At 39.9% G+C, this 15187-nt stretch overlaps 1 protein-coding gene across 13 annotated transcripts in view; it reads right to left on the minus strand.

The window, feature by feature from the left end:
• The window catches only part of Ulk4 (unc-51 like kinase 4), a 548798-nt gene that overhangs the window by 247391 nt on the left and 286220 nt on the right, over positions 1 to 15187 (minus strand). For 12 of the 13 annotated variants that reach the window (XR_012443110.1, XR_012443108.1, XR_012443109.1 and 9 more), the window contains one exon: positions 7805 to 7910. The exons of the other annotated variant lie outside the window; for it this stretch is intronic. Coding sequence is in view for 8 of the 12 variants with exons in the window: in XM_074059105.1 (XP_073915206.1) it covers positions 7805 to 7910 (106 nt within the window). In the remaining 4 variants the exon portion in view is untranslated. The remainder of the gene's footprint in view (positions 1 to 7804; positions 7911 to 15187) is intronic. 13 annotated transcript variants of the gene reach the window in all.

The following is a 15187-nucleotide window of genomic DNA, read 5'->3' on the forward strand; positions in this document are numbered from 1 at the left end:
AATCTGAGTTAGTTACTAAACAGGGGTCTGCAAACCATGGCCTGTGGGCTGACTACCTAACTTTGTAAATAAAACTTTATTGAAATAGTTTTATCCTTTTTGTTTATGGACTCCTTATGATTTGTTTTCAGGTTAAATGGGCACAATTTAGTAATAGCAACAAAGATCCTATGATCTTCAAGCCTAAGATATTTACCATTTGGTCTTTTGCAAAAACAGCTTGCCAGCCCATGTTGTTCAACATTATTTCTAATGTTATTCCCAAAAGTGAAGAAATCTAAGAGTGCTATCAAGTGTGCTTTCTTTACTCTTGAAGCCCCAACAACCCTCATAATGATTTTCTGGTCTCTTGAGTAAACACAGATTCAGATACTTTAATAACAAACCTAATAAGAAATGAGTATTTTGATTTCTGATACTCCATAAACCATTGCTGACAAACAATAGTTTCTGTAAATGCTTCCTTGGAGGTGTGACACTTTTTGGCACTGCATTGTGTCATGTAAATCCATTATCCTGACAGCTCTGCTGGTAATACTGAAGCAGGAATTAACATACATCATTGAAAGGTCATTGCATACTAACACAAAAACAGACATGGAGACCAGTGGAACAGAATAGAGGATCCAGATATGAAGCCACACAACTATAACCAACTTGTCTTTGACAAAGGCGCTAAAAATATACGATGGAGAAAAAGCAGCCTCTTCCACAAAAACTGCTGGGAAAACTGGTTAGCAGTATGCAAAAAACTGAAACTAGATCCATGTATATCACCCTATACCAAGATTAACTCAAAATGGATCAAGGATCTTAATATCAGACCCCAAACTCTAAAGTTGTACAGGAAAGAGTAGGAAATACTCTGGAACTAATAGGTATAGGCAAGAACTTTGTCAATGCAACCCCAGCAGCACAGCAACTAAGAGATAGCATAGATAAGTGGGACCTCATAAAACTAAAAAGCTTCTGCTCAACAAAAGAAATAGTCTCTAACTGAAGAGACTACCCACAGAGTGGGAGAAAATATTTGCCAGCTACACATCAGACAAAGGACGGATAACCAGAATATATAGGGAACTTAAAAAACTAAACTCTCCCCAAATCAATAAACCAATAAAGAAATGGTCAACTATCATTAGCAACACCACTAACAACAGGTGTTGGTGAGGATGTGGGGAAAAAGGAATCCTCTTACACTGTTGGTGGGAATGTAAACTAGTACAACCAGTCTGGAAAAAAATTTGGAGGCTACTTAAAAAGCTAAACATTGATCTACCATTTGATCCAGCAATACCACTCTTGGGGATATACCCAAAAGACTGTGACACAGGTTACTCCAGAGGCACCTGCACACCCATGTTTATTGCAGCACTAGTCACAATAGCCAAGTTATGGAAACAGCCAAGATGCCCCAATACTGACAAATGGATCAAGAAAATGTGGTATCTACACACAATGGAATTTTATGCAGCCATGAAGAAGAATGAAATATTATCATTTGCAAGTAAATGGATGGAACTGGAGAACATCATTCTGAGTGAGGTTAGCCTGGCCCAAAAGACCAAAAATCGTATGTTCTCCCTCATATGTGGACATTAGATCAAGGGCAAAGACAACAAGGGGATTGGACTTTGATCATATGATAAAGCGACAGCACACAAGGGAGGTATGAGCATAAGTAAGACACCCAAAAAATTAGCTATCATTTGTTGCCCTCAACACAGAGAAACTAATGCAGATACTTTAAAGTGACAGAGACCAATAGGAGAAGGGGACCAGGAACTAAAGAAAAGGTTAGTTTGAGAAGAATTAATTTAGAAGGTAACACACATGTACAGGAAAGCAATGCGAGTCAACTCCCTGTATAGCGATTCGTATCTCAACTAGCAAAAACCCTTGGTCCTTCCTATTATTGCTTATACTCTCTCTTCAACAAAATTAGAGATAAGGGCAAAATAGTTTCTGCCTGGAAGTGAGGGGGTAGGGTGGGAGAGGGAGGGAGTGGGGTAATTAAGGGAAGGGGCAGAGGGAAGAGGGGAGAAATGACCCAAACATTGTATGTACATATGAATTAAAAAAAAAAAGAAAGGTCATTGCACAAGAATGAGCCAGCAGCCAGTTTTAAAATGTTAATAACTCTGATATTTTTCAAATATAAACAAATAGTCCTACTTTGTTTTATAACTCCCTAACTATTTCATTTAGAAATGAAAATGTTTAAGAAAGAAAAACCTGAGTTTTATAATATAGTAACACATTGGGGATAATGTCAGAGAAAATCCACTTATCAGAAATTGTGTGTTCTGCAGGTGCCTACGAAATAGCAGACACTGTGCTGAGTCCTGGTGTGTATTACTCACTGTGCTTCACTGACCCTAAGATACCATGATCAGCAGCTCTGTTTTACATGCGACTAAGAAAAACAAAATGTTCCTTACTGTATTAAGTCATCTACTTTATCACTTAGAAATTCAACTTGCCCTCAATGTAAGTGCTCTGAGACTTACTTTGACAGTTTTTCTCAGCCACTGCTTTCACACACACATAAAAAAGGAAGATATTATTTGGCTATGTTACTCTAGAAAGCTCTTCCCATTTAGATCCTGACTCGTCTCATTTTCAACTCAAAATTACCAATGTTCCTTTCTTCCCCCACATCTTTTTCCAACAAGTGTACTAGAGTAGATAGGCATGGTGACTCATGACTGTAATCCTAGCTTCTTGGGAGATGGAGATTGGGAGAATCACAGTTTGAGGTCAGTTCAGGCAAAAAAAGTTCATGAGACCAATGGGTGGACCTACTGGTACATGCTTATCATCCCCCTAAGGGAAAGTACAAATAGGAGGATTGCAATCCAGGCCAGCCCAAGCAAAAAGCGAGACCCTATCTCAAAAATAACCAGAACAAAAAGGGCTAGTAGAGTGGCACAAGTGGCAGAGTACCTGCCTAGAAGCATAGGGCTCTGAGTTCAAATCCCAATATGAAGGGAGGGAAAAGAGGGAGGGAAGGGGTTGGCAAACTTTTCCTTAAAAAGCCATACAGCAAATATTTTAGGCCTGTGCATCAGACAGCCTTTGTTTTAGCTACTCAATTCTGCCATTACATCACTACTCCTGAAACAATTAGTTTTCTGATTTTCCCTTCACAGTCGAAGTTTTGTGAGAACTTAAGAGAATACAGTTAGGGGGTGAACAGGACTAGAAAAAGAAAACAGAATATTTGAATATAAAATTGACCCCATGCAAACAAGGGATCCTGACATGTAAGCTTCATTACCTTCAGGGCAAACCTCTATTCTACCTCTGTGTTCTGTCTCTTAACAATCATTGAGCGCACAGTTTCAGTAGCCATCTAGGTCACTTTAAGGACCATCCTCCCACGTCTGACCTCTGTTTCCTAACTGCCAGTCCTCTACTTGCTTTGCCCACGCCATCCCACGGCTTTGTGACCAATAGCTAGCTATAAACCTCTGAAATCTCATGTTCAGGCATCTGCCTTCTCACTCACTGTCTTAGCTACCTAACAAGCAAACAACAAAATATCAGTAACAAAATAACCGTGTGGGTACACTGCAAGCATATATGGAACTATCACAATGAAACCCCTGTACAACTAATATATGCTAATAAAAGTGTTAAAACAAAATAACCTTGTAAGGCGATCTGCCTTCTTTCTCTCATCCAAGATGTCTACCTTTCAACCCAAAATTACAAAGCACGGCCAGGCACTGTTGCTCACACATGTAATCCTATCTACATGGGAGGCAAAGATGTGGAGGACAGCAGTTCAAGGTCAGCATGAGCAAAAGTTCATGAGATCCCATCTCAAACACTGGCTGGGCATAAGGGTATGTGCCTGCAAACCCATTTAGTTGGGAAGCACAAATAGAAGGATTGCAGTCCAAGTTGGCTTGGGCATAAAGTGAGACCCTATCTCAAAAAAAAAAAAAAAATCAACCCAAAAAAGGCTGGTAGAGTTGGTCAAGTAGAAGAGTGCCTGCCTTGAAAATGTGAGACCTCCAGTACCAGAAAAAAGGAAAGAAAAAGAAAACAAAATTGCAAAGCACATCAAAAAGCAAAGCCTGGAAAATATGGCCAATACATGGGAAAAAGCAGTCAAAAGGAACTGTTTCTGAAGGACTCATTTGTTGCACTTACTAGACAAAGATTTTAAATCAACTAACTGTGTGTAAACAACTATAGCAATCCACATCTAAACAAATAAAGTGTGAAAAAGATGTCTCACCAGATAGAGAATATCAATAAAGAGAAATTATGAAAGAAAACCACATGGAAATAACAGCATGATAGCAGGAATGAAAAATACAGTAATAGTTCAATAGCAGATTTGAAGTGACACAAGAATGTATCAGCTAATTGGAAGAAAGGTCATCACTGCTGACCTCACAGAAATAAAAAGGATTATCAAGACATATGAAAGACTGTAAATAAGATATGGTAAATGAAATGCCTACAAAGACAAATTATTATAATTGATTCAAGAAGGAATAGAAAACAGGAATAGACTTATAACATAGTAACAAAGAGATTGGCTAAAGGCCTAAAACCATCCCATACATGTTCATCATGTATGAACATGAGCGAGCAGGTTTAAAATAATCCAGCGGGCATGTTTACAACTCAAGTAGTAGTTTGTACTCTTCAGCCCTTATGGAGTCTGTTTTCCCACCTCAAAGGAGAGGCACACTGCCCTAATCTCCCCCAAAGCACATCTTATCGCAGCCCCATTTCAGGGACTTGGGTCTAGATAGGCACGAGGCTCCTTGGACAATGCTCCCTTCAAGCGTGAGGACCTATGAATGAGAGTACAGGCTATCTGGTCCTCCACAGTCACAGACTGTACCATTAAACACAGAAAGAAGGACCCCTATAGACACTCATTTAAGAAAGAGGAAAACAGAAGGCAGCTAGGAGCCACATGATCCATGGCAATGCTGAGATACTGGTGGACACATTTTCTCATTTTCTTTGCTCCAAGGAAAAAAAGTATTCTTTGCTTTGGCCAAAATTCTGTTCCCTGGGAATGCTCCTCTCTGGCTCTCACTCTGTCATCTGACTCATTCTTCTGCTTACATAAGCATGGCCTATATTTGAAGCTGAATGGATTCCTTGCCTGACTCTTATTCATTTGCAGGGGATGGAAGGGGGACTAAGACCTCTTTGTATTCTGAAAAGAATTGTCTCTGTCCTCTTTATTCCCAATGGTGATGCTCCTGACAATACAATTGTATTAAAAACTTAGTTTCCTATAAATCACTGATTTTCATCCCAATAAAAAAAATCCTTTAAAACATTCTCCTGACTTTGGTAGAAACACCAGATACTGTGGGGGCAAGGTCCTGTAGATACTCGGTAGCCCTGCTGGATGGCTGAACATGAGATTACAGAGATCTACAGCTACTGGCCATGAGGGCACGAGATGACAAGACTTCAGATCAGTCACACTTACAAATGGCAATGGGGAATCCTGAACCTAAAATGACCAAAGAATTTCAGTAGCACAATTAAAGGACAATGTATCATAATGAAACATGATCAACTACTCAATGCTGAGATGGGTTCAATATTAGGTAATCTATTAAATACAACCCAGTATATGAACAGATTTTAGGAAATATCATTTGATCATTTCCACAGAGGCCAAGAAAGCATTTGAGGTAAGTCACTATTTGTTCTTGGTTACAAAAGAAACAAAAATAAAATCAAATGGATGAGTACTCCTGAAGCAAAAAAATATATTCTGAAGTAAAAACCAAGACAATATCCTCTGTTCCTTTCTGTATCTTTAAATTAGACAAGACAAAAGAAACAGTTATAAAAATTGGAAAAATGACTATTTACAATTATTTCGATTATATAACTGAAAAACTAGAAGAACCATCTAAGAGCTGTCATGACTAAAAATTTAAAACTTAGGTACAAAATTCAATATGCAGGAATCAAAGCCAGGGGTGATGACTCAAGCCTATAATCCTACCTACTTGGGAGGCTGAGATCAAGGTTTGAAGACAGCCTGGGCAAAATGTTTGTGAGACCCCCATCTCCACCAATAGCTGGGTACGGTGCCATGTGCCTGTCATCTCAAGCTATGCGGGAGGCTGAGATCAGTAGGACTGAAGTTCCAGGCCAGCCTGGGCAGAAAACATTTGCAAGATCCCATCACAATGGAAAACAGTATGATAGTGCACAACAGCAGGAAGTGTAAAATAGGGGGATCATGGTCCAGGCCAGCTTGGGCAAAAAGTGAGAGCCTATCTCCAAAATAACCCGAGCAAAAATGGCCAGAGGCATGGCTGAAGTGGTAAAGCACCTGCCTTGCAAGTTGTGAAGCCCTGACAGGGGATAAAGGAGAGTGATGAGAGGGGTGAGTTTAACTATGACGTATCGTAAGAGCTTTTGTAAATGTCACAATGTGCCCCCAGTACAATAATAATAAGAACAGTTATGAAGCACTGAGTTCAAACCTCAGTACCAATAAAGAAATAAGATTTTTAGACTTTTTAAAATTGGAAGATAAGATGGCAGATTTCATTTTCTAATAACAATAAAAAGGTGAAAATAACCAGGAAAAGATATACTTAAGAAGAACTGCACAAGGCCTAAATGAAGAAAACTACTTAACATTGCTGAGTGATACAAAAAGATGAGGGTGACTCACACCTATAATCATAGACACTTAAAAGACTGAGATTGGGAGAATCCTGGTTCAAGGCCAGTTTAGGCAAAATGTTAGCAAGATTCCACATGAATAAAATAAGCTGGAAGTGGTGCTGTGTGTCTGCCATCCTAGCTATGTATAGGAAGTATAAGTAGGAAGAACCTGGTCCAGGCCCACCCAGGCAATAACACGAGACCCTATCTCAAAAATGACCAAAAAAAAGGACTGGGGACATGGCTCAAGTGGCAAAGCACCTGCCTAGCAAGCACAAGGTTCTGAGTTCAAAACTGCAGTAATGCCAAAAATAAATAAATAAATAAAACCAGCACAAGAAATGTTTCTAACAAACAAGGAAATGTAACATGCTCTTAGATACAAAAACAAGCAATTTCATATGGCTTGGTGGAAGTACAAATTGGCACCTCATTTAGAATAACTTTTAATATCTATAAAAATTGCAATGATATATATCCTTTAATCTAGTCATTCCAATCTCAGGAATTTGCCCTATAGATCATATTGCTCATATATTAATTATATAAAGAGTGCATATTTTCTGAGGATAGGAAAAAATTGTCAAAATTTAATGCCCACATAGAATCAGAACTCCAAAATCTTGGAGGGAAATATCAGAACAGTGACTTGATAATTTGATTCAGTTTTGTCTGCATATTATTTTTGTGAGCAATTCTACTAACATCTTTTACTAATATAAAAGCAGAATAGGCACATGACTGTAAAATTGTAACATACAGGTAATGCATAAGATGTAAAGTAAGTTCATTCTCAACTCATCCAATCTTATTTGCCAAGGTGCCTTTGATCATATCTGTTTTTATTTTGATTGGCAGCAGTACTTCTAAATACCACGCTTACACTTCTACTTCTTGATTTATCATCATTAAGCAGTGTCTGGTGATTTTAAGAGAAAATGAATTCATTGTAGGAAACTATGTCCTTCTATTTTTGCTGGTCATCTCATTATTAGCTATAGATCTTTATAATCTATTCTAACTCACTAACTTTAAGTTAGCTTCTTGACTCTCTGCTATATATAAAAAAGGAAACATACAAATGGGCAAAACTCATCAGAATAAGAGATTAATTCTAAGATGCATTTACCTTGTTCATAAAGCAGCTTCATATTTGAATCTTTGCAGGCAACCAGATTGTTGAGCAATGCAATCACACTTTGCATGGTGCTACCCAGAATGCTCTCCTGATGTTCCTGCAACAGACCATAACTTCCATCATGACCATGCAGAAATACAATTGAGTCACCATGAAGACAAATGAGCTCCATCTCATTATTCTAGGCACAAGGTTGAACAATGACCAGGTTGCCCATTAATACTGCAGGTTCTTCTAGATCAGGCCTCTCCATCAGTAAGTGAGTGGGGCAAAACAAATCACTGAGACATTAGCTCTGAGGCACACAGGCCTTGCCCAAGAACCAAGGGGCTGCCACAAGGCCCATGGTGCTTTAGGTGGGCGACATGAGAGTGATCAGAAACCAGGTGTGTCAAACTTTGGAGACTATGCTTGAAAGTAACTTTGAGATCATAAAAGAAAACTACTTAAACCAAGAAACATTTCTGCAATCTCAAGATTATCCTGACACAGATAGCTGCCCACTTCTGTCTTGTACACACATGGTTACTCTGGGTATGACTTACTGCTTCACTACTCCAGGGAATAAACTGCACTTGGGATTTAAAAATTTAAAAAGTGGAGTTTGCTTTCCTTAACACTGAAGGCCATACAGTAGCTTAAGTCCTAAAGAAAATGTGGAAAATGTGAGAGTCTTTACTCTTAATTTCTTATTTTAAAGACAAATAAAATAATTTCTCAGCAATTTTTAAAGAACCGCAGATCAACTTGCTTTTCTTCTGTTCTCTTTTTAATTTTTGATTTTTTTAAATTAAAAACACTGATTATATTGAAATTATAAGTTTGCATATAATTCAAAATACAGAGAAAGGCTACAATGTTCAGGACTAGGGTGAGGCGATACCCAGAGGCCCTCACTCTTGAGTTCATGCAAGTGCATACTAAGAAAGGTTTCCAAGGTCTAGCGTGTCCACTGTTGTCCTGGCCCAGGCCCCATCATTACACTATTAATGCCTAGTTCCATCCTGAAGAGTAACAGGTGTGCTAATTTAGAAGGCTCCATCTAAACTTTTTCCCTGTGTGTGTGTGTGTGTGTGTGTGTGTGTGTGTGTGTGTGTGTGTGTGTGTGTGTGTGTGTGTGTGTAACAGAGGGGGGTGAGGGAGGAAAGGAAGAGGAGAGAGGGAAAGGAAGAGACAAAGGTGTTTTTCTTTATTTCTTAGAAACACAAATCATATTATATTTATTAATTTATTTAAGTCACAAATTTTTTTAATTCATTTAAGTAATGAATAGCTGTTTTGTTTCAGGCTCTGTTCTAAGAGCTAGAAGCACAAGTGAACAAAGTTCCCACCTCACAGAAACAGACCACAAACAACAGCCTAAAAAATCAGCAAACTGCATAATGCTAGGACTCAGCAAAACCCTGGCATAAAGGAAGAGGTGCAGGCAGGAGGCAAGGACAGCAGGCAGCAGCAGGCCTGTGTGTACTTCCCAACTGAGTAGCCAGGATAAAGTCATTCCTAAGGTATAACTGAACATAATTTTATTTTACTTTTTAAATACTAACACAGTTTAGAATTCCTCAGATTAAATTTAAAATAAGGTTTTCTTTTAAATAATTTTAGCTTTACAAAAGAGCTACAAAAACAATAAAGTATCTTTCTACATCTCCCCCCCCACTCCGCCCAGCTTTCCCTAACGTTAACGTCTTACACACGAAAGTAACTGCAGTACGGTATTTATTAGCCAAGCTACAGGCTTTATGCAGAGGCCACCAGACTTCACTAGTGTCCTTATCTGATTCGGGGTCCAATCCAAGGTCCTATGCTACATTTCGGGATTAATTCATTTTTTGTGAGGACTATTTACTAGGTGCCAACTGTTCTAGGTACATGGCTTATATCAGGAAACAAAATGAAAACACCAAAATATCAAAACCCTTCCATTCCAGAGAGAAAACAATATACAATAACCCTAAAATAATTATGTGATATGTGCCACAGGAGAAAACAGAGAACAGGAAAACCGTGCTCTGGGAATGCAATGTCTGCCAGGTTAAACTGAACAATACACAGTGCCTGCAGAAGGTGGCATTTGAGCTAGGTGCGGTGGTACACACCTATGATCCCAGCTACCCCAAACACACAGACCAGGAGGTTTATAGTCTGGAACTGGCCTGGACAAAATGTTAGCAAGACCCATTTCAATAACTAAGCTGTGCTTGTGATATGCATTTCTAATTCAGCTGTATGGGAGGTATAGATGGGAGGAATGAGGTCTGAGTCCAGTCTAGGCAAGTGAGACCCTATCTAAAATATAAGCAACAAAGGGCTGGGGCATGACTCAAGTGGCAAAGCAAATGTCTTGCAAGTGCAAGATCCTGAGTTCAAACCCCAGTACCACCACCACCACCACCACCACCACCACCAAAAAAAAAAGCATGTGACATTTGAGGCAAGATTTCCAGGAGGGGCATGCATTTATTCCTTCAATAGTTAATCTGTTTAGGCTTGTTGCATCTATGTTCATAAGTGATATTAAACAATGAGTGACATCCTTGACTGATCTTAATTTCATGCCTGCCTTGTCCAGCCATTTGATTCCACAAATGCTTACCATACAACTAATATATTTGTTTCTGGTAGATTGCATAGAACTCACCCATAAAAGCAACTGAGTATATTTTTTTCTAGGAGATTTTTTAAAATTTTTCTTTAAAAATCTCCTCCTTAGGACTCTATACCTTGACCTAATTTTGGTTATTTCTCTTTTCTTAGAGAATCTTCTACAATGTCCAAGTTTTCAAACCCAATGTAATAAAATCACACATAGCATTCTCTTACACTTTCATGAATCTTCTCTGAGTCCTATTTATCCTGTCCCTTACATGGAGTCCTCTCTTGCCGATCAGACTCCCAAAGCTCTGGGTTTGCAAGTGGACCATCCCAGGAACCAGTTTTCTATTTTAATGACCAATCTGCATTCTTTATTTTCAGTCAGTTGTGAATTCACGCATTTCCCACTTCTCTATTTCAGTCTACAGTATGAGGCCTTTTCTTTGTCCACTTGGTGAGACCTGCATGGGCCAATTAACCTCACTTGAACAGAAGCTTTAACAACCAGTGGAGACTTTATCAACCCATCTTTCCTGCTGTCCCATGACCCTGGGAATGGCAGAGTCTCCAAAAGGCTAGGAATCAGAGTTAGAACATGTCCTTGATGGCCACGTTTTCAAAAATACCAACACACAGTGCAGGTGGCTCTGGAGCCGCTCTCTCAAAAGAGCAGTACCTCCCACCATGAACAGCCACCTGATTCCTTATGGGCTTAGCTTTCCAAATTCTAATGGCTAAATATGTCCAACTTCAGAGGCACCCGCTCATGAGCACTTTTGCGGTGGGTGTTAATGTCGACTATTTCGCTGACAGCAGCTTAGGAAGATGAATTGAAAGCAATGGGCTGCCTCAGATTTCATCTAATGGTTCTTACAGTTGGTTGGAAGGAAAGGGTGATTAATAAGCATCAAGATGACACTACACGTTATTCATGATAAAGTAACTAATGATACATAGGAAAGTTATTCTTGTGAAGAAAAGTGAAGACAATAAGTCTTGTGGTTTTGTCCTGTTTGGTAAAATGACACATACCACGCTGTTCAAAGGCCCACCTGTCAGCAAATATAGGTCCATCTTACTGGAAATAAGTTCACTTGATATACATTTTTTTTAAATGCAACTTTTCTATGATATCCCTGACAATATTTCACTTCTTCAGCTTTTCCTGTTCTCAGGTGAAAGCCCTTGTTGACACAGACATTTCCTCTGATATAAAGCAAAGTCTCCAAACCTGTTACCCCTGGACACTAAGAACCCAAGATCACATCTAACCAACCCCCGACCTGAGGATTCCAGGATAACTGCAAAATGAAGGCCTCTGCCAACCCCACCACTCCATCTGCAGAGGTGTGAAAAGTGAAGGCTACTCAAGTTATCGAACACCCTTACTACCATTATCATGAGGGGACTCTGCAAAGAATAAAATAAACAGACTAGTGCTCCTGCAACCACACTGGGGGAAATGATTTCTCTTATAGATATTATTAAAAACACTTTTCAAAAATTTTTCTTTGTTGTTAGTTTTCAAACCATTTATAGACCCTGAACTGTGTTCAGCAGAAAGTAAAGGCTTTACACAAATCATCTTTACTTCTAGACAATAAGCTTTTAATGATGCAGATGAGAAGAGTTCAGAACAGAGCAATAGTTCCTGCTCAAGATGAGGGATGGTTCTCCAGGCGAACTAAGACAGCTACTGCTCTGGACCAGATCATAATTTCCCCAGAAAGAATGCTAAATATGCATGTAGAGCTGTTGAGAAGGTGTAAATGTGAATTAAGTACACTCCTATTAACTTTTATCAAATTGAGTTATTTCATCTCTCTTAGCAACTTTAATAAGATCTGTTCTTGTTCACAACCATATTTAGCCTACGAGGGATAAGTTATGCATTGAAAAGCATCACATTTACTTCTTAAAGTCAGAGTGGAAGATGATATGATGGGAAAAAACGTGCATAAATATGGGGGCCAAACTTCTTCTTGGTCATGTCTACAAGATGGACAGAAAGAGATAAGGAGCAAGAGTTTGGTTCAAAGACTATGGGCCAGAGTTGGAGGGAAGGGACAGTCCCTTTCCTCCCCAAGGTGAAAGGACAATAACTGAAGGATGGTAAAGCCCTGATGTCATTAATAAAGCAGTAAGTTCATGCCCCTGGTGCCCTGACATGGCAAAGAAGCAGGGGAGGAAAGATGAAAGCATGTGGGGGCCTACATAGGACCTTGGGGAAAAGAACAGAGTTGCTGCAGAGCAGCTGTGTGGGCCTGAGCTGGCTCAAGGAAGCACTAACCATGTATTGAGAACTGACTGTGTGCCAGGGAATGCCCAAACATTTGTCTACACATTTTGGTTCAACTTACAAAAGTAAGGTAGGGCTGCAGTCCTTCTCTTGTTAAGACATGGACTGAAGTGAGAAGAATCGAGTGTGACTTGGTGAAATGGAGACTCAGTCTGTGGATGGTAGAAGCCACACCTCTAGCTACCTGCAGTTTCACCTCCTGACACAGTAACAGGGTGTGTGTGTGGGTGGGGGGTCACCAGGCTAGCTGGCACACTCCAGGTGTGCTGCATGGCACTACCTGTGCACCCACAGGGTATGTTAAAGCAATGAAAGGGAGTCAGGAGTAGGGAAACCCAAGAAGTGATGAGGGGCTACATTGTAGCACAGGAGCCCCTCCTCCTGTGCTACAATGTACCCTACCCCCTGCCACCACCACTGGGATTACCTAGTTTCAAAAGAGCCATTACTGCTTATCTGCATGCTGTGAGATACACAAGCCATGAGGCATGATGCAGGTATCAGCAATGACAGTGAGGGAAAGAATGAATGCATTACCCAAAATGAAAATGCAGGCTACAGCCACCACTAACAGCCATATTTCTCAGATACTCAGGTTAGTAGTGGCTGACAGATACAGGAGGAGGCTGGGCTCATGGAAGAAGGTGTTCCGGATGTTCCACAAAAGGGAAGCCCACTGCACTTTAAGATCATGATGAAAATATTTGACTCCTTCATCCATAACCCATCAACACAGCTGACCTAATCTATGTGCCTAACACCCTAGTGTAGGGACGTTTAATAAACAGAGCACTTGAGAGCCTTAATAAAACATCACATTTGCCAGTAGAGATAATTAGAATTGAAGCAGCAAAATTCTAGTGTTTGGCAACATAGATGAAACAACTTCATTAAAATGTATAGCTCCAGCAAATGAAAGGCGAGAGTGCGCTGGACCCTGAAGAGCCAGCTTTCTCAACGCTAATTGCTTCAGCGCTCAAAGAAGACAGCTCTCAAACACCAAGGGCACAGCAAGGAAACACCAGTAACAAATGACATCCTTTCCAGAGTGACTTCCCATAGATGGGCACTGCACTTCACTCCAATGTCTAAGATGTAAAAGCACTGAAGGACTTGGGACATGTCAGTTAAAAAGGTTGGCAAGTTCATTGCAGCATTATTCATAATAGCTTAGGACACAGAAACAACATAAGTGCATGCCCATGAGCAAATGGATAGAGAAAATATATAATGGAATACTATTCAGTCTTTAAAAAGATGAGCTGTCATTTGTCACACAATGGATGAACCTGAAGAATAATATGCTAAGTGAAGCCAAACACAGAAAGACAAATAATATATGATATCATTTCTATGTCCAATTCTTCCTTTAAAAAAAGAAAAGGTTAAATATACAGAATTAGGGTTTTGATGAGCATAAAAGAATAATGTAGTAGAGCAGAAAGAAGCTAGGCTGAGGATGGACAACAGCTTCAAGACCTGGCCTGCCTCAAGCTCCACCTGACACACCTGGAGCAAAGCAAGAATCATCAACCAGCAGACCCTGGAAGAAACTTGAGACCTTTCTAGTTCAATCCCTTTATTTATTTTTTTCCTAGCTTTTGATGGCACTGGGGGTTGACCTCAGGGCTTTGTACTTGCCAGACAGGTTCTCTACCTCTTGAGCCACTCACTCCACCAGAACCTGTTTTTGGTTATTTTTGAGATTGACATAGGGTCTTGTTTTATGCCTAGTCTGGCCTGGACCACAATCCTACTTATGCATCCCCACATAGCTGGGATGGCAGGCATAAATCACAGCACCCAGACACTGGTTGAGATGAACTTTTTGCCCAGGCTGGCCTCAAACCATGATCCTCTTGATCTCTGCCTCCCAAGTAGCTAGGATTACAGGCTTGAGTCACTGTGCCTGGCTTCAATCCCTTGAACTTAAAGATAAAGAAACTGAAGGGCTGAGAAGGCAATCTATGCAGAAGGGCCAGCAGTCAATTTCAAATTTAACTTTTCCATCATTACCTAAAATTCACACAGGGCACACAAAGCCAAGGATGCAACTTCAAAAATTAGTTATTTTTTTTTCTTTTTTGCCCATACTAGAATAACAGTGTAAATGCTTCTCACCAGAGCTGCAAACCTGGTTGTGCTAGCCCCTCCTCTGCAGGTAGGTCAGCTCTAACTGGGAACAGCAACTGGTAACTGGGATATTCCAGAGCAAACGGAACACCTCCACTCAATACCTGCTGAATCCCTGGCCCCAAAAGAAATACTTCTGGAGGGATTTTTCAACCAGTTTCTGGGGCAGAGGGGTGTCTCTAAGAAAATGATAGCTATCTTTCAGTCAGACTTAGAATTTTAAACAAACTACACCTTTTTCCAATAAATTATTATAAGCAGATAACACATCAGACATGCTCACAGCAGGTATAAGGTACGTTTAAAACCAAAAGCATGAGGCAACCTGGATCTCTGCTGCTCACCCT

The sequence above is a fragment of the Castor canadensis genome, chromosome 17 (assembly GCF_047511655.1).
Source record: "Castor canadensis chromosome 17, mCasCan1.hap1v2, whole genome shotgun sequence".
Classification (NCBI taxonomy): Eukaryota; Metazoa; Chordata; class Mammalia; order Rodentia; family Castoridae; genus Castor; species Castor canadensis.